This window comes from Belonocnema kinseyi, chromosome 7, assembly GCF_010883055.1.
Source record: "Belonocnema kinseyi isolate 2016_QV_RU_SX_M_011 chromosome 7, B_treatae_v1, whole genome shotgun sequence".
NCBI lineage: Eukaryota > Metazoa > Arthropoda > Insecta > Hymenoptera > Cynipidae > Belonocnema > Belonocnema kinseyi.
Window position 1 is genome coordinate 100,527,935 of NC_046663.1, and position 27,257 is coordinate 100,555,191.

The window sequence follows — 27,257 nt, forward strand, 5'->3', positions numbered from 1 at the left end:
CATTATTTGCATATGTCTTAATCTAATTTCTTTGAACTTTTCTTATTAAAATTTAAAAGTATGTTTACGAAGCTTATATAGTACTTCGAAATCACAATTTCAAAAATCTTTTTATTTTCACAAAAAGCACACACTTATTAAACCTAAAAAAATATTGCAAAAACTAAAAAAGGTCGGTTTTACAGAAAATCTTCTGTCAATATTTTAAGCATTTTAAGCAAAAATTAAAGAAAATTTTCTGCAACACCCCACATTTTTTTATTCTGCGACTTGAAGTGTAGAAACAGAATTTATTGTTTGGCATAGCAGGATCTATTGTTATTTTTAAAATATAACGTTTAATTAAGCAGGGATTTGAACAAATATAAGGGAAATTTTTTAATATATCCAAATTATTTCTACAAGTTAAAAAAAAATTATCTAGAAACTAGGCTTCCCAGTAATAAGCGTTGAATTCAGAAAAATTAAGAATTTGTATTCCTATGAATACGCGATTTTTCTCGGTCTAAAAATCCCCCAACGGGAACAGAAAAAGTGTAAATCCTATTCCTCTCAATCGACTTAGTAGAATTTAATGAAAGCATTTATTTAACCTATTATTTATTCTCAAATCTTTTTATAACTTATAAATGCGAAAAATATTAAAATTTAGATTTATTTATATTTTAATAATTTATTTAAACGTGTTAAGAAATGCATTAAAGAAATCTATTCAAATGTGTGAATTAAAATAATTTTAACTCTAGAAACGCGGACTTGAATTGATTAGGATGAAATTTTCAAAACTTATATTCCACATGAAGGAATTATATAATATCAAAATACGAACGCTTTTGGGGAATAGAAGATATCTCTGTGAGGTGTATCTGTCGGTACAATTGCTAGGAATTAAATATGTTGAAAACACGTTCTCTTTTGGGGAATAGGAACCTATTCGGCGGCCGCTATGGAAATAGAAATGAATTAGTTTCGGAGATATCCTATTCTTATAATGACATTTTAGACAGATGAAAAAATCGCGCATTCAAAATAATAGAATAATTTCGACTTTCAAGCTAAAATCTGAAAAAATTCATTTTTCTCTATTCAACGCTTATTACCGGGTTACTATTAGAAGTCATAGATTAATAATGAGACTGCGAAAACTTAATGTCCAAATTCTTTTTGTTTCTTTCGACATAAAACTTTAAAGAAAGACAAGTTTAACCGTATGGTCTACATCTGGGTCACTGGTGACCCAAGCGTGCCACATAATTAGTTTTTCCGCTGAGAGATCGTTTCGGTGAAAAGGAGCGTTTACCTGAAAATTAGGGCTAAAATACGGCCTATGTGACTGGTATAGTAACGTCCTTATTTGGACCTTGGCTATCGAATGACGCGCACAAAACGGCTTTTTCGGGTTACCTGTGACCCAGAGGTATAAAATGAGTTGAAATTTCAGTACAAAAGTTGTGAAGTATTTTTTAATTTAGAAAAGTGTTCCGACTCTGATACTGACAATATGGCAGCGAATATGGAAAGACTATCCAAAAGGCGTCGAGTGACATCACAATCACGTGGAAGTAAAAAGTATTCATTTTTGAATCCTAATAAAAAAGAAAGTCAAGAAAAGTCAGAAATAGTCAGAAGTTCTGATGATTTCTGTATGTTTTGAAGATTCCTGATAATACTGAAGGGTGGAAAAGCAAAAAGCGGTAAGGGAAATTTGGATGAAAATGAGTTTATTGGCCCAAAAATTATATGAATTTTCCGCTCTCCTTTAAGTTGCCAAAATTTTCCTTAGCACTTTTTGGACTATCACCCTTCCTCCATCAACATTTCTAATATTTGAAAAAAACGTACATAGTAGATATCCAATCGGCAGCAGAAGCAGATTCCGTGTTAGACCTCGAACCAGAACGGTGCCCTGAAAATTGCTTTGCTGTCTGTGTTGACTGTTCCAAGAATTATCTTTATCTTTTATAGTTTCTAAGGTTTCATATTTTAACTATTATTTTTTCAAGCTTTATAGAACATGCACTTAATAAATCCATATAAATATCATGAGGAAATTCGTTTGTCTCGTTCTTTTTACCCATTATATATTCCAAAACTCAACGCCTAAGAGCAATATCAACCAAAAATATAGTTTTTGACATTTTCGACAAAGTCCACATTCATACTCTAAAATACATATACTTTTTGGAAATATCATAAAAACCGTATATATAGTCTTGTAGAGTGAAGTTTTCAGATCAAGAAACACATCGAGTTTTTTCAATTGCATGAAAAATGACAGAAGTGTCGTAAAAAACCCCAAAAAGTCATTTTACGCGTCTTCTTGTTTTCTGTTCCTAATAACTTCTTCGAGGGTAAACATATCGTGTTCTAACTTAAATATTCTAGTAGTGGAGACTCTAAAGATTTTATTTCACTATATACAATATAAAAACAACAAACTTAAAACATCTTTATATAGAATCAAACTTTGCCGGACACTGGTGACCCGGGTGTACTAACACGTGCGATATTTTTTTTAGTAATTTTTCATAATTAGCATAGTTTGCACGTAAAATATATTAAATTTCTAGAAAGAATTGGTTAATATTAGAAAATATCCTTTAATTTCGTTCGAATTCCTACGTTTCAGTGATGAACTTTTTCAAAAACTAGTTTCATTATAAAAAAAAAATTCATGTAAATTACATAAGTTGAAATATATAAAAAATTTAATTTAAAAACAATTTCAAATACAAAAATATAAAACTATGTACAACTTTTGTAAATTTAAAATGGAGTATAAAAATTTGATTAAAAGTAGTAACGCCCAGGTTTTATCAAAAGAAAAAGAAAAATTCTATGCAAATTTTGTGATTTAGAATTGATATTTGAAATTAAAAACAAAATATTGATGTAAGATTCTTTATTAAATGACATAAATTAAAAAATATATTTTGTCAATTTAAAAATACTTTTAAATAACAAAAATATAGAATTATGTAAAGCTTTTGGGCATTTAAAATGAAGTATTGACAATTTCATTTGAAAAACGTAACGCCAAGGTGTGTAAACAAAAGAAAAAGAAATTCTACGCAAATTTTGTGATTTAGAATATTGATTATAGTGAGAAACAAAAACAGCTTACAGATTATTACTGTAAAATTCTTTATTAAATCACATAAATTGAACTATATAATCTTTTAATTTAAAAAAAAATTTAATACAAAAATATAAAATTATTTAAAAATAAAGTATTAAAAATTGTATAGAAAAATGTAACGCTAAATTTTGTAGTAAATGTAACACTAGTGCGTTCTTTTTTAGAAAATTTAACGACAACTCATTACAAATCTGAAGGAAGTAACTTTGATTCTACGCTTAGGCAATTTGCCTTGCAACAGTGTTGCCTGGAAACATACCTACAGGAAAAAATTGTTCTTTTTTTGACGTTTACAATATTAGAACTTATAAAAGTACAACACGATTAATTTTTCTCATTCCTATTTGAAATTTTCACGTTAAATTTCAAATATTAATTTTAAATAATTAAATAATTATTCAAGTTTACAAATTTATAACTTTATTTCTTTAAATAGGGAGTTTATAAAAGCCGTCAAGTTAACATTTTACATGATAATAATTCTTGTTTTGACAAGATTAAAATTTTTTGAAGTGATTGATTCGGAACTTATATGCTTTAAGGTCTTAAATTAATTTTATTGGTGAAGAATCTTAAATTAAACTAAAAAAAAGTTCACTTCTTAAAAAAACCATAAATAAAGGGCCATACTGCATACGGGCGTAAGTGCCAGAAGTCGAATTTTAGAAGAGAAAGAAAAAACTGTCTAACTTTCACGCAATTATTGTTAAACAATAAAATGCGAAAATCGTGTGAAGTACTGTTAGGCTTTATTGAACAGTGAAACGAAAATTCTCAAAGAAATCTATCTCCGAGAAGACCTTTGTCAAAAGAACGGCGTGTCCCCACAAATTCTGAGTTTGACACACAAAGAGTTGCATCACTTTTCTATTTTTTTATTTATGTTTTTTAAATTATAAAAAAAAACAGAAAGTATTTTTGAGCTGTTACTAAATTCTATTAAATTGTGAAAATAACAAGCAATAATATGATATAACTTTATGAAAAATAATACCAAACATGGATTTTGAACAACTTTTAAATCGAACTGGATCATAATATTCAACAGAAAAAGAAGTTAGGTTCAAAAAATTCTCTGAGGTGAATAAAATGAATTTCTGACATTTGGCATATAGGCCCGTATGTAGTTCGACCCTTTAAATATTATTTTAACATTCTTAAATGCAATACATTTTCCAAAATTCTGAAATATTTAATCATTTATTATTACAGGGATTTTTTAAAAATAATTTTTCTTGAGGACAAATGAATATAGAAAGCCGTTTCATGATTTTATCCTAAATTTAATTATTGAACTGCAACGTGTTAAAAACTGAAAAATATCTTCATTTCTTCTCAAGGTAAAGTATTTGTAAGTAAATCCCCATAAAAGTTAAATTATTGAATATTTTATAATTTTAAAATAATGTATAGCGGTAAAGAATGTTCAAAGAATATCTGTTAATTTTTTCCGATTTTTCCGAACTTCGAACTCATTCTGGGCCGCGAAAACCCCTGTTTTTGGCACCTTTTGCACTCTAAGTATTAACAAAAAATGTTTATTATAAAAGTGATAATGTGATTTGTTCAATGTGTCGTTTTTAACATTTTTAATTTAAGATTTTAAATCTTGTTACAAATATATTAAATTTCTCAATTTAAAGATATTCTTGAATTGCATATAGAAAAGGAGAATATAAAAAGCTAGGTAGTTCAATTAAAACAATAACAAATACATATATTTCTCGAAATGTGATACACAAAATTTTCATGGTGGTCATTTTCACATCGCTTTGTTTACGGTTGTGTGTTCGTATTTTTAGTGTGGATCGGATGACATACGTCCTGACGGCATGGTCTCAAAAAATTCCATTTTAGTTTCATCTACATCTCATTGCGTTAATTTACTTACAAACATTTTCTTAAGCTGAGCGGTTATTAAACACCGCTACGCCTAATTTCCTACAATTTTTTTCTTCATTTACATAATCGCTATTATCCGATTGTGCTAAATAATTAACCGTGCATTTTCGCTCGTAATAGACCACATAGTCAAAACGAAATAGGCATTGAGCAATTGCATTTTTCGAAAATTCGATTTACCCTTCATTTTTATAAAATTAGTCCCTGATTGAGTTTGTGTCCAAAGAATAAGAATGAATAATATAAAGTTCAATAAATTCGATGTTTTTCCACTTTTCTCAAAGCAACGTTCAATACAAATTTCGCTTGACTGCACAATTTTCTAGCTAGAGGAACTCAGCGACTACAAATTTCCACAGCTTTCGTACGAGTCGTGTGTCGATAAAAAAAAATCGTTAATTGACGCGCGAACATGCAACTGATTAATTAAAGAAAAAAATATTTCCAAGTCCTAGGCGAAAGTCAAAAAGGTAAAAACGTGCGCGCGTCGAAAGCTGAAAATTGTATTTGTAATTACAATGATGAATATAAAACGCGATTGATGAGCGAAGCACAGTATAAATATTACAATTTCTCGCCTTAAAAATCAAACTTCACAACCAACGGTCGACCGATCGATCGATGATTCTAATTTGATTCTGCTCTTTGGTGAAAAATAATATCAGCAGAAAGAAAAGACGGAAAATATCCAAAAAGCTAAAACGATGCCTTACTACAATAGCCAGCGATTAAAAAAGTTTGACCGCAACAAACTAAATGATTTTTTATCGACTCCACGTTCTTTTCTATAGAACAAAATAAACATCTAAAAACTTAAAAAAAGAGAAGACCACCGTGACCTAGCATTCAAGAACGATGATGGTAATTTATTTTTTATTCTCGATTCGCAGCCACCAACATTATATTTTTAACAGCTTCAATGGTCGAGAATTGACTTACACAGGTGCGCATGTTCTTTCATCTTTATTATTAATTTTTGTTTTTTCTACTACTTGCACTATCCCTTTTTCGCCGTCCCGACGTTTTCTGCTCACAGAAAATCCCACGAGTTCTCAACTATGGCTAAAAAGTACTTGATCATATCCTATAGATAAAATAACTAGAATCGCTTGTGTCACCGTCACCGTGTGAGATAACTTATTTATCTTAACCAACCGATAAGAAGGGGCAATGCAAATGGAATTCTAAATTTCAGAAATGTGCGAAAAATCCAGTGTATTTATTTTATTATTATACAATTAATCCCGATTCTATTCCTTTCAATTCAAAGTGACGACCGTATAAAATTGAATTCTTCCAATGCCTTTGAGAGGAACAGAAAGTCGAGACAAATAATTTTACTGAATTCGGCTCTCGGACTAAATTGCTAATTCAATCTCGTTGTAGAATTTGTTGTTTCAATCCCATTTCATTTACCCGATTTTACCGGGCATTCTGATAAGCCACATGAATTGTCTCGCGAGCAGATAACGTTACGATTTTTCAGGGGCTCCGTCTATTCATTGTTCTTATATTTCTAACAATCGGAAAACGGGCTCTTTTAATCTACATATTGTCCTTTTCTTTCCCTTTCACTCTCGTTTTGAAATATTTAAGTAGCTTTTTATAAAGTGTCTTAATGGAATTGAAAATTTCAATAATGTCAAAAAATGACAAATACAGATTTGAACTTGGTTCAATGTAGAATGTATAAACGGTATAAAAATTTGTATTTTTGTGTAAAAAATGCCTTTGTCAGTAGGACCAGAATTTTTAAATTCGCAATTCAGATTTGGAAATATTTATCTTTTTATTATAGAGAATTATCGAGGGTCTATCGAACTTAATAACATATCATGAAAATAGTTTAAAGTAGGATTTAAAACTTTGATACAAATTTTAAAATATGAAAAATAATGTAAAATTTCAAAATTATAACCTTTTTTTAGCCTATGTACATGAGTTGAGAGCCTTAAAACCTACATTTTTTTAAACAATAACTTAGATATAACAGAAAAGTGTAAAATATGATAATCAACGCGATGAGCTCAAAGCTAAACTGAAATTTAATAATTTAAAAACAAGAATTTTATAATATAGGTGTAACCATTTATATTGAACCATTTATATTTGAAATACTTTCCTGTGTTATTTAAAAAATCTCCTGAAATTTTCATACCTTTCAAGTAGGGATGTAAAATAATAAATTATATTTCAGAACTCAACTCTTTAAAAAAAATTAAAAATTCAACTGAAAAACCTCAAATGATATAAATGCTTAAATAAATAATACACTAAATTCAAAACCTGACTGTGAAAAAAATTGAGAGTCCTCTTTACAACGGCTTGGTCTCTTAATTGGACTTCATTACAAATTTGGCAGTGCATGCAAATTCATTGAAAAGGCCATTAAAATTTTGCAGGCGCATTTTTTTGTCCCTGAAATATGAACCAGTGAGGAAATATAAAAAAGTAGAGAAAGAGAAATAGAAAGTGAGAAGGAGAGGGACATACAGCATCAAGAGAATAACGAACTTTTACAATCCATAGCATCGCCTGGGCATTAGTAGTCATTAATATTCGTGCGCGGTCTAACGCACTTCAGCAGCAATTTGCACTGATGCAATCGCTTGTGCTTCCAAAGGCTCGAAAAAAGAAGACCCATCAAATTCTAAAGAGTCTCTATAAATTCTAAACATCCTTCTAGCCAAGAATATCTTCAGCCGGAAGTGTATAAATCATAAAAGTTTCCACTCCTGGCTGATTTCCCGCTTTATTTGAAACAACTTTGTGAATAGGGCACAAAATCCTTAAACAAAAATTATGAGGGAACACTGATTGATACAATCGCGAAATTTACAAATGTAATTGATGATAATAAAATGATGCAGATTAATTAATAATTAATTAATCAAGACTGATTTTTGTTCACAATAGCGCTTCAAATTGAATTTCCCCATGACTTACGACTTAATTCCTTCATTTCTAAAGGAAAATTTAATACATTACTATAATACAAATTTCGCAGGAGTTTCTTTTTTGTCTCTTTATCTCGAGCCTGGATAACATGTGTGTAGGTCTATTAAACTCGTATGTTAATGTGTATATAGAGATGTTTATGCGAGTTCTATAGAGTATACAGTATACACGTCGGTCTTTTGCTCTTCAGGGTTGGTTTGTGTATGTATATAGAATCTATCTGTAAATACGCGTGAAAGTATCTCCCGTAGGCGCAGATACAATTAAACAATATATCTTTTTTCTCTGTCTAGTATTGTTCATACTATATGATATATCGATATCATTTATAATTTTATATTTATATATAATCTAACTATACATATAACTATGTACAAGTGAGGAGGGGGTGTGGTGAGGAAAGGGAAGGAAGGGGTGGAAGGAAAGGAAAGAGGAGAGACGAGAAGAAGGTGACAGCGATAAGGATTTTTGAAATTTGCAAAAAAGTCGGTAAAGAAAAATGAGGTCGCTGCCTTTTTGTATCCTCTATCGTTCTTCTTCACTCTTCTTCATCGTCCGCCTCTTCTTCTCTAAGCTCTTCCGATTCTGCACCTTAGTCTTCTTCCGGGACTGTTTCTCCTTTCTATTCGAAAAGTTCAGCTTTTTTCAACAACTTTTCGAAAATGTTCTCTTTTTATGTCGACAATTTTCTTCTGTTTTCTTATTCCAAAAGCTTGTCGTATTCCAAATAGTTTTCTTCCTTTTTCCTAATTAAAAAGGTTGCCGTCTTCTGCTTTCATATATTTTTTGGGGGGATTTTCGCCTTTTTCTACGAAGCAGTTTCGTATGGTGACTACAAGTGCGACGAGAAAAAGTCGACGAAGAGCAAGTTGCAGAAAACCTCTCCCAGTTAAACGTCCGTGTATTTGCTCAGCTTATCGCGAAGCAACATGTTTTCGTTCTTTAACCGGTCCAGCTCCTGCCGCAGGCCCATGTTCTGCAAGCAAATCGAAAGGAGGAATTAAAAAATCGCTTATGAATTTGCTTCTCTCGATTTCTTCCTTTCTCCGGTGTAATCTCTGAAGAAAGAGAGAAATCGAGATCAAGTAGCTGGGTCTGGAAGTACTTCGAGAATTCCTAAATATTGCTCGTAATAAATTCAAAATAGTTCTATACACTTGAACACGAAATAAAAAGTTTTTAATTGGAAAATTTAAAAATCTCTATTGTACTTTAGAATATTTGAGTTTAGGGGAGTTAAAATTGGAAAGTATTCAAATTTGAAACATTTAAAATTAGAATTTATTTTAATCTGAAGGGTTACAATTAAACGAATTAGAATTACAATTTCCAAATCTTGAAGTATAAACATTAAATTACAGAATATTTTAAATTTTCAAAAAGAAAAATGGGAAAAGTTTTTATTCTGCGCATTTCAAAGTGAAAAGTTTTTAAATGGAAAGCTATCCAAACTTAGAAAAGTATTTAGAGATTTCAGATTTCAAAGTATTCAATTTTAAAAAACTTTGGATTGTAAGCATATCCATAGAAACTTTGGAAAGTTTTAATTTTTTCATTCAATAGAAGCAAATGATATAGGTTTTAATCTTTAACTTGATTTATAAAATTGACAAAAAACGGCCAACTGATTATACCAAAAAAATTTAGAAGGGAAACCTAAGCGTAAATAATACAAGATACTTGAAGTCATAATTGTTTATTAAAATATAGTTATTTACATATTTGCCTTTTGTTCGTCCGCTTTAGGCAAAGGTTGTACCGTCAAATAGGGTAATATTGGACATGAGGGGTAAATTGGGACATTCCCAAATTGAAAGTTTAAATTGCTAAAGGGGGCTTTAACCTGAATATAAAACCAGTTACGGTTTTAATCAGGCTTTAAATTTGCTAGATTATGGTTAAAAAACCCTTAAGTAATTTATCGAAAATTACCTCGTTTGACGGTAATTCTCATTATATTTTAATTTAGAAAAGCTCATTCTATTCCTTCAAAAGTTTCTTATAATTCTATTCGTCACGTTTTTATCAAATATTATTTACAACATTGTTTAATGAGAAAAATTACCAACAAAGAATAATTATTCATATTATTGTGTATAAAATCATTTCCATATAAACGTGACGAATAGAAATGAAAAGAACCTTTCAACCTTATCCTTAAATTAAAAAGTGAAAAATTAAAAACCTTTTTATATATAGGATTTTAAAGATTCGATAGAAAAAAATATATGAACTTTTTTTAATTAGTGGACATCACACTAAAAATTGAAAATTATTTCAGACTATTAAGGTTAAATTTTTCCACATTTAAAATAAAAAAGTATTTACATTGGAAGATGGGAAAACTAATTTTTTATAATCCCTATTCTAGAAGCAGTTATTTCAGAATAGTTAAATTGCAAAATTAATTATAATTATCAACTTCATTACTAGCGATTCTCTATACTTTACATTTTTAAATCTGTAAGAGTAATTTTTTATTTGCTTTGCTACATTAAAAAATATGACTTGTTGTATGCTTGGAAAATCAAAGTAGGATCTCAACAAAATTTTATTTATTCATATGAGAATAGAGAAACAGGAAAAGAGAAATTTTGCCGCACCCTATTTATCATGTTTCTTTCTGGTTTACTAGATTAATTTTTCTCTGCTCTTGTGTATTAATCACTAGCAAATATGAATTGTTAGTAGAATGAAACATTTTTAATAGTTGAAATAAAGAAGGAAAAACCTAAAACTAATAAAAGATGAAAGGATTCATTTATCATTTCAAATATTATTTTTAATCAAAACGTTCCTTTATCCTTTAGATAAGTAAAGCAGGTGCTAGCATGCCTGATTTTTTTTTCATTTACACAGACAGTTTAAGTTTCTCGTATGCTTTACGACTAATTCAAAACAAAAAAAAATTGCTAGACCCATTTTTGAGAAAAATATAATTTTCTTAATTTTTTTTCATTTACACCTTGCTTTGAGTCCAGTTAAAGATACTTTCAAGTCCGTTTTTATTCTTGTTTTTTCCCGATTCTGATAAGCCTATTTGAAAACTAAAACGCGAAAATAATGTTTAATCTATTTTAGGAAAATATTTTGTTTTTTTGACACTGGTATAACTGAGTTGTTTCTTTTTAAATATTTTTAGCTGATAATTGTTTAGTCGATTATGATTTCAAAAGTGTGCGGGTGCAAGGTTAATAATAACAGTCATCCAAACTACACTTGTGAATATAACAGTCTTCCCTCGCTATGATATTCATGTTAATTAAGTATTCGATAATTAAAATAATGTTCTTAAAAGCTCACTTTTCTTTTAAAAGCTTATCTTTATTTTAAAAACACGTTTTTATTTTAAGGACTTCTGAAAAAATACGTACTGCATTAAGGGGTCAAAATGTTAAAATTACATACATTTACTATATATTCCTATATATTTTGTGACATTTTCGAAAAAAAATTCCCTCCAATTTTGAACCAAATCGGCTAATATTAAGACGTGCCGCAAAGGTTCGGAAAATCCCATGAGATTTACATCGTAAAATTCTTGTATTTCGGAAAAATTTGATTCGCATTTCCGCGTTTGAACTTAGCTTGCTGGAGATGATTAGAATTTATTTCCGAGTCTCTCGCGAATAATTTCCGCTAATTTACTTTGAACTTTGACGCTCTCCATCCCCCTTCTTGAGCTCAAAAAATGCTCCAACATCTCAAATTGACAATTTTGGACAAATGACATACATCAGCTCTGTTTTATCGTTTTTTTTTCGATTAGTATTTTTATTTGCTGAATGAAATTTCTAAGAATTTTAAAACTAATTTTAAATTGTTTAAGTCATTTCAAGTGTTTTAAATACTTTTTCTCATACTTCATTTAAAGGACCTATTTTACGTTCAATGGGACAATTAGTCATTGATAGGAAAACTGATCTTCTTTCACCAATTCATTTATTAAAAAAAAATGTAATATTATTTGCTCGTGATTTTTTCTCAATGAGGGGTAGACGACTTTAGAATTGTTTATTTGGTGAACTCTGTGGCATATTATTAAATATCTACGTTATTTGGATATTGCTACCCTATTCTTTAAAAAATCGTATTTTTTTAAATACTGTTGTTTTGTCATTTTTCATTAGTAGGTGCAGCTTTTTTGTGGAAGCCCTTAGCGCATTGCTCAGATAAATTATTCAAGATATTTAAATATTAAATATTTTTGATCAATTCTTAAGATAATTAATATTTACTTCAACCATTTTTGATATTGATCATGAAAGTTTTACGAAAAAAATGTATGAAAAAACAGCTCACTTTTAGTTTTTATAGAATGAAATCTTGATGAAAAAAAATTTTTATGACCAATGCAAAAATTTTTCTAAAACAAACATTAATTATTTAAATTATTAAAATTATCAATACGTACAATTCATCGTTAATAAATGGTTTAAACAATTAGATCATAGTCCCACTTTAAAATTTTGCACGTAACATTGAAAAAATACAGCATTCATTACAGAAAAAGAAAAATTTCAAACGTTTATTTCAGAACAAAATTATTCTAACGAAAAAACATTATTTAAACAAATACGACATTTTAAAGTATATATTTAATATACGTATTAAATCATAATATTATATTACATTATTATATAATATTTAATATCTAATAGACGAATATATTTAATAATAAGCCACAAAGTTCACCAAATAGAAAAAACTAAAGTTTTTTATCTCTTTTTAAGAAAAAATTATAAGTGCACTGTAAAAAAAATCTATTGAATTTTACATCTCTGGCGGATGTAAATAAAAGGACCCTCGGGTATCGGAGTAACTTTACGAATCTGTTGTGATATTCTAATTCGGTAGATAATTTTACACGGGAAAATGTAAAATTCATTATGTGAAAGAATAAAATAAAATTTATCAGGGCGACAGGTTTCGAACACTGAAAGCTCAAACTTCGTAGATTTTTATGGAGATTGAAGAAACACAAGCCGGATACGTTACCATTTACCTAAAACACATAAGATACTATCGGTATTTTTTTAATGTTTAAATATTCCGTAACAAAAGTATAAAATGTACGTTTTGAATAACCGCAATTTTTTCCGTTCCAATAGCAGAAAATGTAAAAGGCAAAATAGGAATAGCTGGAATTCGGTCTTTTTTGTATAAAAGCTGTCAAAAAAGTTGAACATAGCTGTCAATTTCCTCTTTGGTAGAATTAAAAATCTCGATGTAATTTTCAATGACAGGAAAGTGATTTTACCGATGCATGGTATTTTTACACGCTGCGACTGAATTTTCCCTTCTGAATGTAAAATTCATACCAGGGAATGTGTAATTTTATTTTTATCGAATGTGTAATATTACACTGCTGTTCGAGGGTCTTTTTATTTACATCGCTAGAGGATGTTATTTCACATACTTTTGTAAAATCACACAGTGAAGTGTGTGATATTTACAATAATACAATATGTAATTTTCCGAAACTTTGTAATTTTACCAAATCTTTTTTTACAGTGTGAATAATACTTTATTGTTTAAACAATTGGTAAATGCTTAAAACAAATATTTCTGCAAAATATTAAAATAAATGAAAATTCTTTAAGTAATTGAAAATTAGTATCTAAATTCTTCAGGACATTCCACTTTTTGAATAAAAATAATGTATGACAACAAAGGGTAGAAAATAAGTTATAAAAATTATTCGTCGTTGACTCCTCAAAACAATTCTGATACTCTGCCGCAACCTAAGTTTAAATTCAGAAACGTAAATTACATTTTTCCGAAAACAAAAAGTTTCCCTTTGAGACCCTTTGCGGATCTAAATTTTAATAATGAACAATATGTGAACATTCATTTGAATGAGAATTTCCTATAAACACAATTTTCTTTGAGTAAAATTGGCAAAGGTTGAAGAAAAAAATGGTTTTATCTGACAAAAAATGAATTTTTGTAGGATTCATAAAAAGATTAGATATGAATTGCACATAATAACAATTGGAATAGAAATAAAATTGGCATAAAATTCCGGCAACAAGAATCAAGCACGGACTTTCCGGTTACAAGCTCGGAGCGCTACCGCCTGATCTAACCGGGAGATCGAAGACTTCCACATCGCGATCCATGTAATGTGCATGGATTTTTAAAAGTACTTTTTCTTGAGAATGGCTGGATGGAGTATAAATTCAAATAAAATTCCGAAGCTTGTAAGTTTGCCGTGTAAGCCAGAGAATAAACGTTAATTGGACTTCCAATGTAATGTAATATTAATTGAACCAATTTGATTTGAACAAAAAAAAATAAATACATTTCAGCAACAATAAACGTTTCCTTTATCAGAAGAAAATGAGACAAGTTATTAGAATATTAAAATGACCAGAGACTTACTTCTTTTTCGAGGAAACCAGCCCTAAGGGCTATTTGATTTTCCTTCATACGTCTCGCATCCCTTGATCGCTTCGCGGCCATGTTGTTCTTCCTACGACGCGCCCAGTATTTGTCGTCCTTCAGGTCATCCGGAACAAACTAAAATCACGCAAAAAATTAATAATAAAATAATATTAAACGCGAAATTTAATAATTAATCCCGACATAATTAAAAAGAACGGATTCTTTATTGGCCCTCTTGAATCTGACTTGAAAGTTTACAATGAGAGATTGCAAGAGAACTCATATCAGTCTAAAGTCTATACTTTTCTAATAAATGCATTTTTGATGAATGATTTGTTTTTAATCAATCAGATGATGTGTCAAATTTCAATTAAAATGTAATATCAGAAATAAAAAGTGGGCTAAAAAAAGAAAAGAAAAATATTTCTGAAAAGTAAGAGTGATCAGGATTTTGACTTTTAAATTGTTAGGGGTTTAAATATTATAACTTAAATAAAAATTACAGACACCGCGATTAATGAATCATTTAATTTTGTTTCCAGATTAATTTTTCTGTCAAAATGTTCATATAAAAGTAAAGTATTTTACTAAATATTATTAAATAACACTAATTTTTAAATGTTTCTTTTTCGATTTCTTTCTTTTAACTAGTTATTGAATGCCAAATAGGGGGAACGAACCTTCCTACAGCGAATAATGCAACCAACAGTGGATTATCATTACTTAAAAGCACGAAGAAAAATGATTGATATTAATTTATTAAAACGGATAGTGTCTTAACTATTAATTAAATTAAATTATTTTACATAAAATAGTATTTTTAATTAATTATAATCCACTGTAGGGAGGTTTCCCCTAAACATTTTACGCGTGTCGGAATTAAGCCGTTTTTTATTTATCACAGTGATTAAACCTACATTTATTTAAGTAAAATATCTCGTTTAAAACATAAAATTTCGAGTGTAGAAAAAAAACTGAAATAAAAAAAACTCACCTGCTTCCGCGATTTCTTGATCATCGGCTGGGGTTTGAGTTCTTCATCAGAGAAGGCGCGAGTCCGAGGATCGAAATCTCGCCCCGATGACGCCATCGAGAGCGCTACAAGAGACAAGCCATATTGTATTCGTAACGAGTCCTCGGAATCTGTTGCTCGTAGGGGAATTCGTAACGACTACGTTAGTTTCTATTGAAAATAACTATAGGTTTCTACTCTCACCGTGCCCGACACAGATCCTGAGAAACCGATGGTTAATTTTTCTGTTAAATCTGACACTACCCATTAAAAAAAAACAATAAACAAAATCATAAAAACTTATTCGTATCTGTACCAAACTAGATTAGTAGCAGCGGTACAACGGAAATGCTCAGTTTTTCTGCCGATTAAAAACTTGGATTTTCAGTGAAAAATATGCGAGATAATGTGAAAAAGTCGACAGGCAAAGTTGACTTCCTTGATGAGTTCTACGAAAACTTTCTGTGACATTTTTCGATATTTTGAACCATCCTTAGAGAATTCCCAAAAATATGAATTTATTCCAAAATATTTGTTTCTCTGGCTTTTAATGTATGTGTTTTATTCATTTCAGAAATCTAATAGGAAGAGTAAATTATGTTCATTACTTTGAGAAATAACTGATTTAAAAAAGTTTAATTTGTTGGTACTCGATCCGAAGTAGTGTAATTTCAGTGTAATTTAAGTGTGCAGTTGCTACTAGATTCGGACTCACAGCCTCTAAAAAAACAAGGGCACCCATCTATATTAAAATTTACATTGAGTGTGGAAAAAACGCAATTATTCTGAAACTTAATCTCATTATTTCTTTTTTGTAGCGGGGAAATTGATAAATAATCATTAATAATAAAAAATAAGTCAAAAGTATCTAATTAATAAATAATAATTCATTAACATTAAATGGGAGACGTGAAACCTCCCTCCGAGCGTTCACCTATAGTTCGAGCGTGGGAGCGAAATATAAATTATCAAAATCTCGGTGGGATGCATCACATGTCGTTAGGGTTTTTGATTCAAGATTCAATAATAATATAAATATTTAGTATGTAATCGCCTAGAGTCACAGCTTTCCCGACTTTTTAATTGTTTTTTGCATGTTTTATTTTTAAATATCTTTTTTTTCTATGCCATAATGAAGAATCAGCCCTTCTGCAGGCCCATGAAGTAGGGCTAAAGTTTTTTTAGTCCCTAGGGAGTAAAAAGTAACGCCAGAGGCGAATAATAAAAATCATTATACGGTTGCTCGCGTTGACACATTTTTTGGCGATAAGTTGGCATAAATTACCATCAATGACTGACAACTGTTAAATACTCTGAATTTTTGGTAATTTATTAATTTACTATAAATTTACAAAATTTCCATTATTTCAAAAATTTTTCCAAAATTTATAATAAAAGAAAAATAAATATCAAAAATTCCTCCCCTTGGTGCACAATATACATTTAATTAATATACGAAGTAAAGACTTTTTCAATGAGAAATAGAAAGATTGGTCTGGAAAGGGGAAGGGGTGATTTGGAAGTTACCCCCTAGATTTTTCCAGCCTTATTCTTCAATTCCATTTTGCCCCATCTTTCTTTAAATTTTGGAATACCTTTTTCTTCTCCCTTCCATCGAATTCTATTTCACCCTATGACAACCTTCTCTTATTCTTGGAATACATTCTTGTTTATATTATCCAAAAGTTTTGATTCTTAATACAGATCTGTTAAAAGTTATGTAATGGATTTGGAAAAATTTGCCTTTGTACCAGAACAACAATCAAAAATCGTAAATTCGGAAAAGTCGCGATTGTAGACAAATACCAGATATTTTCTAAATATTATGGGTGCAATAGTAAAAATAAATACTTGATTTATGTGAGGGGTTAATCACTCTTGAAATATGGTGCGCAAGTCTTCAGCGCATTATCACATGAATAACATATTATCTTTCCCTGATTGGAAAATGGGATATCTACATCTAAGTGGATTTGGTTTCAGAATAATATTGTATTTATTTTTGGACAGTGCTATCGTGTTTCGGAAAATATTCATTAAGCACAACATTACAAAATAATAACGTCCTAATTCTAATAACCTTTTGCAAATGAACCGACCCTGAAGTACCTTTCAAATGAGTTTATCTTCTCGTGTATAATTATTTTAAAATATATTTTTTTATTTCAATTGAACCTAGTTTTGAAATCCAGTCGAACGAAGTTTAATATTTGATTTTTAATTTCGAATTTTTGATTTGATAGTTGAGAACTTTGACTTTAAATTTGGAGAACATCAGGATCGGTATCGTGGCGACCGGCATTGATCAGGAAAACGAAAGGTGAAGATCGACTCACTGGAGTCTGCCGGTGATGGCGGGTTCAAGGTGTCTGGCGAACAGCACTCGCTGGGCGATGGTGATCTCTCGCGTTTGGTCACAGGTTCCAGGTGAAGACCTGCTGGTCCCTGATGAACAGTTACGTCGGTGCTGTTGATCTTGTGAAGTTGGCCGCCCTGCATCGTACCCTGCCCACCACCAGCCACACCATCCACCGGGATGCCATTTTCAGATAAAAATTCATCCAGGTCCACATACTAGTAAATAATTTTGAAAAAAATGTATAGGCGCTTTCATGATTTACTACCTCATTCAGAGTTTATTTCATTCTACGAAGTGGTAGCAAAAACCTAGACATTTGTAATAGTTCATTAATGAATTAAAACTTTAATTGAAATTATAATCTGAATTGAATTTCTGTTCATAATGTAATTTTCAAGAATCATTTTTGTATTCTACTTATTTAGTTTAAAGCAAAATTCTGGAAAAGCAAACAGAATTTCAGGTCGAATATGAATTTGCAAGAACTTTTTTTCAGAGTTCCAAGCATTAATTAAATTAGTGTATAGTGATTTACACTAATTTCTATTTTTCAGAATATGATACAGTAGTCACAAGAATGTTAATTTTCCCGTAGTACCAGAAACCGATTTTTAATTTCATTAAAATTTCAGTTTCTCTATTTACATTTTTTAAATTTTTTATTCATTCAATATCAAATTCCTGAATGACTTAGTATTTATACATTTTATATCAGGCAGACACGGCAACTTCAGTACACAGAATCATTCGCCTCTTAAATATGTTGCATTTCAAAGTAAATAAGATAAATAATAAACCTTTATAACTTTGGACTTTTCTGGCTATGATACGATTAATCACTAAATTTAGAAATCAACCAATAAATTAACAAAATATGGAAAATTATAAAGTGGCGGGGGTTTTCTAAAAATATTCAGTCGTTTTTCTCAACAAAAAAATTAAATTAAAAAACAAAATTCTCGTGACCATAAAAATGATTTTACTTGCATAAAACATGTATAGTGTCTTCTTTACATAAACCAGACAAAAAATTGGAAGAAATAAAAAATGGGGGTTTTCATCAAATCGATAACTTTCCATGCTTTCAAAATTCAGTCGGAATGATAAGGTTGAATTTAATAAGAATATTCATTTTATTTATTTAAAGTAATTCGTGCTTATTTAAAGTAAAAATTCTGTAAGTTTTATGGAGACCAAATCATTTTTGTGGCAACGAGAATTTTGTTTAAATTGTATTTTTTCTTATAAAGGGTTTTTGTTTATAGAATTTTTTGAATGAGCGAAGCATTTTCTTAGAAATTTAGTCAAATGCGTGTATTGCAAGAAAATGGGAAAAATTAAATTTGTTCAACAAAAATTAACATCGCCATTGAAGAGAAAAAGCATAATGTCGTCGCTTTGAAATGGATTCGAACAGCATTTTCTCTAATCAGTACTGATTCAAAAGACTACATAGCAAAACTATTTTTTTAATTATCAAGTCACGTTTTCAAAATTTCTGTAATTTCCTTGCTCCTTATTTTGCCCAATCAGCTTGTTTAATACGAATGATCAAGAAACAAAATTGTTATATTCCTGAAGAAAAGATGATTCTAATTTATATTTTTTGGAATTACATTTTCTCGCATTTGTCCTTGTCCCATTTTTTCTGAAATTTCATTACCCTAAATTCTAAATGGAATTTTTTTATCTCGCATTTGAAACTCCCAAATGAGAATTTATCCAATTTCGAATTTTTTAGATTTTTATTTTTCTAAATTGCAGTTTATGTGGATTTCATATACAACCTTAAAATTTTTTATTTGTTCTTATGACAATTTAAACAATAAAAATACAGGTAAATTCGTTTTCGGCCATTTGTTAACAACAGTTTTTTAAATAATCAAGTACACTGAAATATCACAAAAATATTGATTTGGAAGAACTCTGAAACTTACATTTAAGGAATATAACAATCGGTTGAGCTGAATATTGAGGAACATCTGGAAAAATTCTAATTTGAGTCAAAACTCAATTCATGAATTAAGTAGTTGCAATTTCGAAAAAAATTCAATTTCGGGTAAATCCCTATTTATAAAATTAAGAATGTGCTTTCGGAAAAATGTTGATTAGAACATTTGAATATATATGTTTTTTAGGGAAAAATATGACATTTCACTTTATTATTTTACTTTATTGATTTATATAAGTACTTATATGTATTTCAATTTTAAAGACATTTTCAAAAGATAATAAATTTAGTTCCACGAAGTAATGCGTAGTTTTAACGTTATTCCACATAGTCGTGCATTATTATGGTCATTCAACAAAAAAATAATAAAAAATAACTCATCACAAATAACTCAGTTAAATGTTAATATATAGTTACTAAGGAACCTACAAAGCAAACTGTATTAAACTCTAAACCATTAATAATAAAGATCATTCCAGTTTTTATGGAGTTCGTTCCAAGAGGCTATATTAAAATTAAAAACTAAAAAGCGATCAGTTTCTATAGATATTGTAGTCAATTAGCTTCTAATAGCCAAACTCACAGCCACACAAAACTAAAAGCAAACTTATTGATATAAAACTTCTGCAAAAGTTCCTATAAAGTGGTAGTGCCTAAAATTGCAATTGATGAAGTACATTTCCTAATTAGCAGTTACAAAAATTAAAACTTTTATAATTATATCATAATCCCATCTAGATATCGAATGATCTAGATTTTATAATGCACAGAAAATAATCACAAGCTTGAAACTAAATTTTCGATTTTGCATAATTAAATCAGATTTTTCTAATAAAGAAAAAGGCGAAAAGGGAAAGCGGCTTAAGTTTTTGAAAGTTTTTCTAATGACAAAATATAAATTTACATCTTAATGAATGACGTTTTAATCAACGTGTTTGTGGGCAGTGGAAACGATTTCCTTTACCTATCGCTTTAATCGTTATCGACAAAAAAGTCAAGGTCGAGAGAGAAGGGTATGAAGTGTCAATGAGGAATCAAGGTTTGTCACGTGTTCTTAGAATCGCGAGAAAATAAGCATTTTAATCATTGTCGTTGGAATAAATATGTAGTTTCATTATCTTTAATTTTCTGGAAAGTGAACACGATTCCAGATTGCATAGGAAAAAACAACATTAGCTATAATAAGCTGAGTAAAAACTAGAACTATTTACATATAATTTAATACAGTGAATAATATTTTCTATTGCTTTTATAGGAGGCTAAAAAATTCAAAGAGTTTAGTGGGAGATGTGTTTACTAATAAAAATAAAGAAAACTCAAAGTTACTGTACCGCAAACATCGAGAAATGACTCGTAATTATTAGAGACTGAGAAAATAACAGGAGATGACTAGAAAACCTTTTGAAAACCGGAAAATGACACGGTATTTTTTGCGATTCAAAAGAAACTAGGATATGACACGGTATCTTTAGGGACAAAGGAAAATTCTGCAATTAATTAGAAAATTTGTCTGAGAATTTGGAAATAACCGGAAATTTATTTTGGCTAATAAAAAACCGAGAACAGTCTACAAAAAACTGAAAAATCACTGGACTAATTTTGGCAAACGTGAAATATCTGGGTAAATGATTCAAATCGACAACAGTCCAGGAAAAAATCAAAAAAAGTGTTTCCAAAGCAGGAATCAACCGACAAAAAAATAAAGAAAAACACAAAAAATATTTTTAATTCTAGAAATGATCGGTCAGATAAAAAGTATTCTAACTTTTAGAAAACATGGGGAAATTGAAGAAGCCTACGAAAAAAAAAAATGAAAGGAAATACTAGACTATGACACAAAGTTGATAGGCATCGGAAAGTATATAAGAAAATACGGGAAAATAATTAGTAATTTGATAAAAAGAGATATTTCGGGTTTCACTCGTGTAAAAAACTACGAATTATTTGCCAACGTTTCGTGAGCATTGCAGTTCACATCTTCAGGGCTGACCTGAAACTGAGGTATCAGGTCATGTTGTTCTTAGGTATACTCTCTACGATGCCTGTGATTGGCCAGGGCGCCCCACCGTGGAGAACTGGTTGAACTTGATTGGCCAATCAAGTTTTTTTTTTAAATCCGGGAGAACGAAAAGCCAAATCGGACTGGTATTATATCCATTGTTCCTATTGATGTTATTTGGGTGTTTTAAGATTTCGATTTCTTCTCAATGTTTTCTTGGAAATTTGTTGTGCGTTTTTGCAATGACTGTTGTTTCATCAAATAAAATGTTATGTCCTGTTTCGATATGATGTTTAGCTAGTGCTGATTGCGTGAAGTGTTTTAGCCTGACTTTACTTTCATGTTCCTTCATACGTTGGCTCACCGCTCTCCCGGTTTCTCCAATATAGACTTTGCCACAAGAACAAGGGATTTTATATACTCCTGGATCACTGAGGGGTACCTTTTTATCTGTAGGGTTACTTAGTAGTTGTCCTATTTTCGCAGGTGGTTTAAATATGGTTTGAATATTGTGTTTGTTGAGAATTCTTCCTATTTGTTATGTGACACCTTGGATGTAGGGTAGGGTGGTGGTCATTTTTCTCTCTCTTTCTTTCGTAGGTTGTGTTGACTTGCTTTTTTGAGTGTGTTTTCTTATTGCTTTATCAATTTGTTTGTTTGTGTAATTGTTCTGTATTAGGATTTGTTTAACGTTTTGTAATTCCTTTTGTAAGTTATCTTTGTCTGTTATGGAGACAGCTCTGTATACTAGGGAGTTGATGACCAATTGTTTTTGAGATGGGTGATGGTGGGAGGAGGCATGTAGGTATCTGTTTGTATGCGTGGGGTTTCTGAAAACTTCATGTCCTAATGTGTTATCAGATTTTTTGTAAACTAATACGTCCAAGAAGGGCAATTTTCCGTTTTGTTCTATTTTCATGGTGAACTGGATATTAGGATGTAATTAATTGATAAAATCGAAAAACTTATTTAGTTCATCTCGTCCACGTCGCCAGATGACAAATGTGTCATCAACGTAACGGAACCAGAATTCTGGTTTAAGTTTAGCTTGGTTGAAGATTTTAGTTTCTAGATGTTCCATAAAGACATTGGCTATTACAGGTGAGATTGGGGATCCCATTGCTGGCACTGAGGTTTGTTCGTAGAATTGGTTATTGAACGAGAATTAAGTATTATTGAGACAGTGTTTTATCAAAGGTACGAACACGGAAGGGAAGTTTGTGAAAAATTACCCGCAGACAAAGGCAATACAACAGTAATAATGAATAAAGAAGACTATAAGAACAAAATCATGGACCTTCTAACTGGCGATACATACAAAAAAACTTAAAAAGGACCCCACAAAAACAATAGTCGGTAAAACAAAAACTCTTCTCAAAGACTCTAAACTTGACAGTTAAACAATATCTAACTTAATACCTACTAATCCCATCTCTCCAAGTCTTTACGGGCTCCCAAAAATCCAAAAAGAGAACATTCCACTCAGACCGATCGTCAGCGCAATAAACTCACCAAATTATAACCTAGCAGGCTTCCTCGCTACAAAATTAAATCCTTTTACAGGAAACTCCATCACTCATGTCCAAAACTCATTTGACTTTATAAAAAAGATAAAACAGATTCACATTAAACCCCAAGACATCATAGTGAGTTTCGACATCGTATCTCTTTTTACAAAAGTACCAATCTCGGATACAATTGATATTATTAAATCTTTCACAAGCTTCCCTTCCGTGCTCGTATCTTTGATAAAATACTGTCTCAATAATACTTAATTCTCGTTCAATAACCAAGTCTACAAACAAACCTCAGGGCCAGAAATGGGATCCCCAATCTCACCTGTAATAGCCAATGTCTTTATGGAACATGTAGAAACTAAAATCTTCAACCAAGCTAAACTTAAACCAGAATTCTGTTTCCGTTACGTTGATGACACATTTGTCATCTGGCGACATGGACGAGATGAACTAAATAAGTTTTTCGATTTTATCAATTAATTACATCCTAATATCCAGTTCAACATGGAAATAGAACAAAACGGAAAATTGCCCTTCTTGGACGTATTAGTTTACAAAAAATCTGATAACACATTAGGACATGAAGTTTACAGAAAACCCACGCATACAAACAGATACCTACATGCCTCCTCCCACCATCACCAATCTCAAAAACAATCGGTCATCAACTCCCTTGTATACAGAGCTGTCTCCATAACAGATAAAGATAACTTACAAAAGGAATTACAAAACGTTCAACAAATCCTAATACAGAACGATTACACAAACAAACAAATTGATAAAGCAATAAGAAAACACACTTAAAAAAGCAAGTCAACACAACCTACGAAAGAAAGAGAGAGAAAAATAACCACCACCCTACCCTGCATCCAAGGTGTCACAGAACAAATAGGAAGAATTCTCAATAAACATAACATCTAAACCATATTTAAACCACCTGTGAAAATAGGACAACTACTAAATAACCCTAAAGATAAAAGGCACCCCTCAGTGATCCAGGAGTATATAAAATCCCTTGTTCTTGTGGCAAAGTCTATATTGGAGAAACCGGGAGAGCGATAAGCCAGCGTATTAAGGAACATGAGAGTAAAGTCAGGCTAAAACATTTCACGCAATGAGCACTAGCTGAACATCATATCGAAACAGGACATAACATTTTATTTGATGAAACAACAGTCACTGCAAAAACGCACAACAACTTTCCAAGAAAACATAGAGAAGCAATCGAAATCTTAAAACACCCTAATAACATCAATAGGGACAATGGATATAATAACAATCCGATTTGGCTTTCCGTTCTCCCGGATTTTTAAAAAAAGACTTGATTGTCCAATCAAGTTCAACCAGTTCCCCACGGTGGTGCGCTCTGGCCAATCACAGGCATCGTAGAGAGTATACCTAAGAACAACATGACCTGATACCTCAGTTTCAGGTTACCCCTGAAGATGTGAAATGCAATGTTCACGAAACGTCGGCAAACAATTCGTAATTTTTTACACGAGTAAAACCCGAAATATCTCTTTTTATCAAAATGAATCCTCGTGAAAGCATAAAATCTATTCATTAGTAATTTTTAAACAGGGAAAAATAAATAAAATCTGGGAAATGTCCCGGAATTTTTAATAACGAGGAGTCCTCAAAATAAGGAAAAATTTACTAAAATTGATAATAAGAAGAGAATTGACGTTGAAGCTTTTTTTTGTGGGAACAATTCGGGGTGAATGCCAAAAATATTCCAAAAGGTTGAGAAAACAATTTTTAAAATGACTAAAACGTTTTAGAAATGAGAAAGTGACAGGTGCTATTGTCGGAAAATACGTTCAAAGTGACAAATGCATTAAAATTTCAACACAAAAAAAAAATTTCGGAGGGAACCGAGGTTTTTGAGGAAACTTAAAAATATTCTAGTCAATGTTTGGAATAAATCAGTAAAAACTGGTTATTTTAGAAATAGTGAAAACATCGAAAATTATCAGGTTTTGACAGGAAAAGAAACGGAATAAAATGGAGTCGAAAAATGGTTAAAAGGCGAAATTAACCACCTCTGACATTTTTATATATAAATGAAATCGAAAAATAACTAGGAAAATATATGGAAGAAGGGGGAACAATCAGAAAATGAGCAGAACAAATATTTAACAAGTAAGATATATTCGAGTTGCTAATTACTGACTAGCTCATCCTAATTCAAACATTATTTACTATCTAAACTTTGAAAAATTATTTAAAAATAAACAGATCGGATGCTAAAGAAGCTCAAACATATTCCACGTGCTATTCGGCCTAAAGATTCTTGTTTTAAATATTAAAGTTATCTAAATCGAATAAAAATAACTCGCCAAACTAGTAATTAACCCAGAATTCCAAAGCTCTGGGTTTTTTCCTCTTTAGTTCCGGTTCGCACGTCCACGTCCGCTACATGGAATCGCGCATGAATATTACATCGTTTCCGCGAAAGTGAGTTCGTGTGTACGTTCTTAATCCAAATCAGTTTCCAATTAAGACAATCCACTGCGTACGCACTTAAAATGGCTTTAAACGCAGAAAAGCTTTCAAAACTCAGAAAATTTTATTCTCCTTTTTTATCGCTGAAAAGCCATTCAAATTTCGAAAGCAGTGACGTACAAGTACCATTGGAGAAAGTGGACATTGGACAAGTCGTTAGCGAAAGGTGGCAAGGCAGGACGACAGTGATTCCTCCAGACTCCACATTCAGAGGATAGAGAGTCCAGCTCATCTCGATTATTTTATAAGACGGGTTAATGGTCGATTCGGGAAATGAGTTCGTTCTTTAACGAGCGATAAAAAAGTCTTCTTTTTAAAAAGAGAAAAACAGTAGAGAAAAAGAATCTATGTCCAAAAACCTTCAACAAACTTCCTCGTTTATCGAGGCGTGACGGAGAAAGTGGCTGCAAACTTGTTCTCGCGAAACTGCTTTGAGTTCGACTATTTCCCGTTTTCGATCACAGCAGAAAGAGAACATAGGCGATCCGATGCAGATTTCCCGCATCAAAGACTTACACATTTATTAAAAATAATAAAAACAGTTCTTTTTTATCTTTGTAATCAATTCTATTTTTTGTTTTAAATTAAAGTTCTTGCTGAGAATGATTAGTATGAATTATTTAGCCATTCGAGAAAAGGAAAGTTAGAGTAAAACAAAAAGACAAAATTAAACTATTTCAAATTGAAATCCTTTAAATGGTCCATTATTTAGATTTAAACGCTTAAACCTTGGTTGCTTCATTTTCTTAGTTGCTCATTCTTAACGTTGATAAGTTGAATCCATTTAAGTTGAAGAATTATAAATATGAAGAGATTCTAATTGAAAAAGTTTAAGTTAAACGACCAGATTTTACTTTTTAAAATGACATCCGTCTCCAATTTAAAGACAAATTAAAATGTTAAATATTCAATATTTCTCAATCATTAAAAAATTAATTAAGAAACAATTATACAGCTTGGAATATTTATCAACCAACTTATACCCTGTACTGTGTTAAGACGAGAAAAAGCTTTATGAATGCAATAACTATTCATGATAATTAAAAATTTCAAACTGTAGTGTTAAAAGTTAAAAAAATGTCCTTTGGAATTGCTCAATATTGAAAGACGTCAAATTTTTATTTTAAAATGAATAATGTCAAATTACAATTTTTTAACAGAAAAATAAAAAACTGCTTAAGGCAATATTAAAACAATTTTGTAAAAAAAATTTAAGTGTATGAAATTGAATTTCTTGTTAGTATTTGTTGCTAAATTATGGATTGATTATATTGAGATTCGTTATCAGCAATAATTTATAATATTAAATTCGTTGCGCATTCACTTCCAGTATATTTTGCCAGATTTTTCTTTAAGGCATCGAAGCATACGAGGGTAGTTCAATAAGTCCTTAGAATGACCAACAAATGGCGCGCGAATCGCTCCGAATCATTTGTTTTCAGTCAGCACCACTCCCGACTAGATATATGGTGCAGTCACAGTCCACATCTTCTGAGTTTACGTGTTTTTATAACCAATTGAAAAAAAA

At 30.6% G+C, this 27,257-nt stretch overlaps 1 protein-coding gene across 6 annotated transcripts in view; it reads right to left on the reverse strand.

The window, feature by feature from the left end:
• Positions 1-4,829: 4,829 nt before the first annotated feature.
• The window catches only part of LOC117177506 (thyrotroph embryonic factor), a 371,804-nt gene continuing 349,376 nt past the window's right edge, over positions 4,830-27,257 (reverse strand). For 4 of the 6 annotated variants that reach the window (XM_033368255.1, XM_033368256.1, XM_033368252.1 and 1 more), the window contains 4 exons: positions 17,735-17,972; positions 15,381-15,529; positions 14,384-14,521; positions 4,830-8,975 (listed from right to left, as the gene is read on the reverse strand). In XM_033368255.1, the coding sequence (XP_033224146.1) occupies positions 8,889-8,975; positions 14,384-14,521; positions 15,381-15,529; positions 17,735-17,972 (612 nt within the window). In that variant the 3' untranslated portion in view covers positions 4,830-8,888. The remainder of the gene's footprint in view (positions 8,976-14,383; positions 14,522-15,380; positions 15,530-17,734; positions 17,973-27,257) is intronic. The other 2 variants (XM_033368254.1, XM_033368253.1) reach the window with 1 other exon arrangement.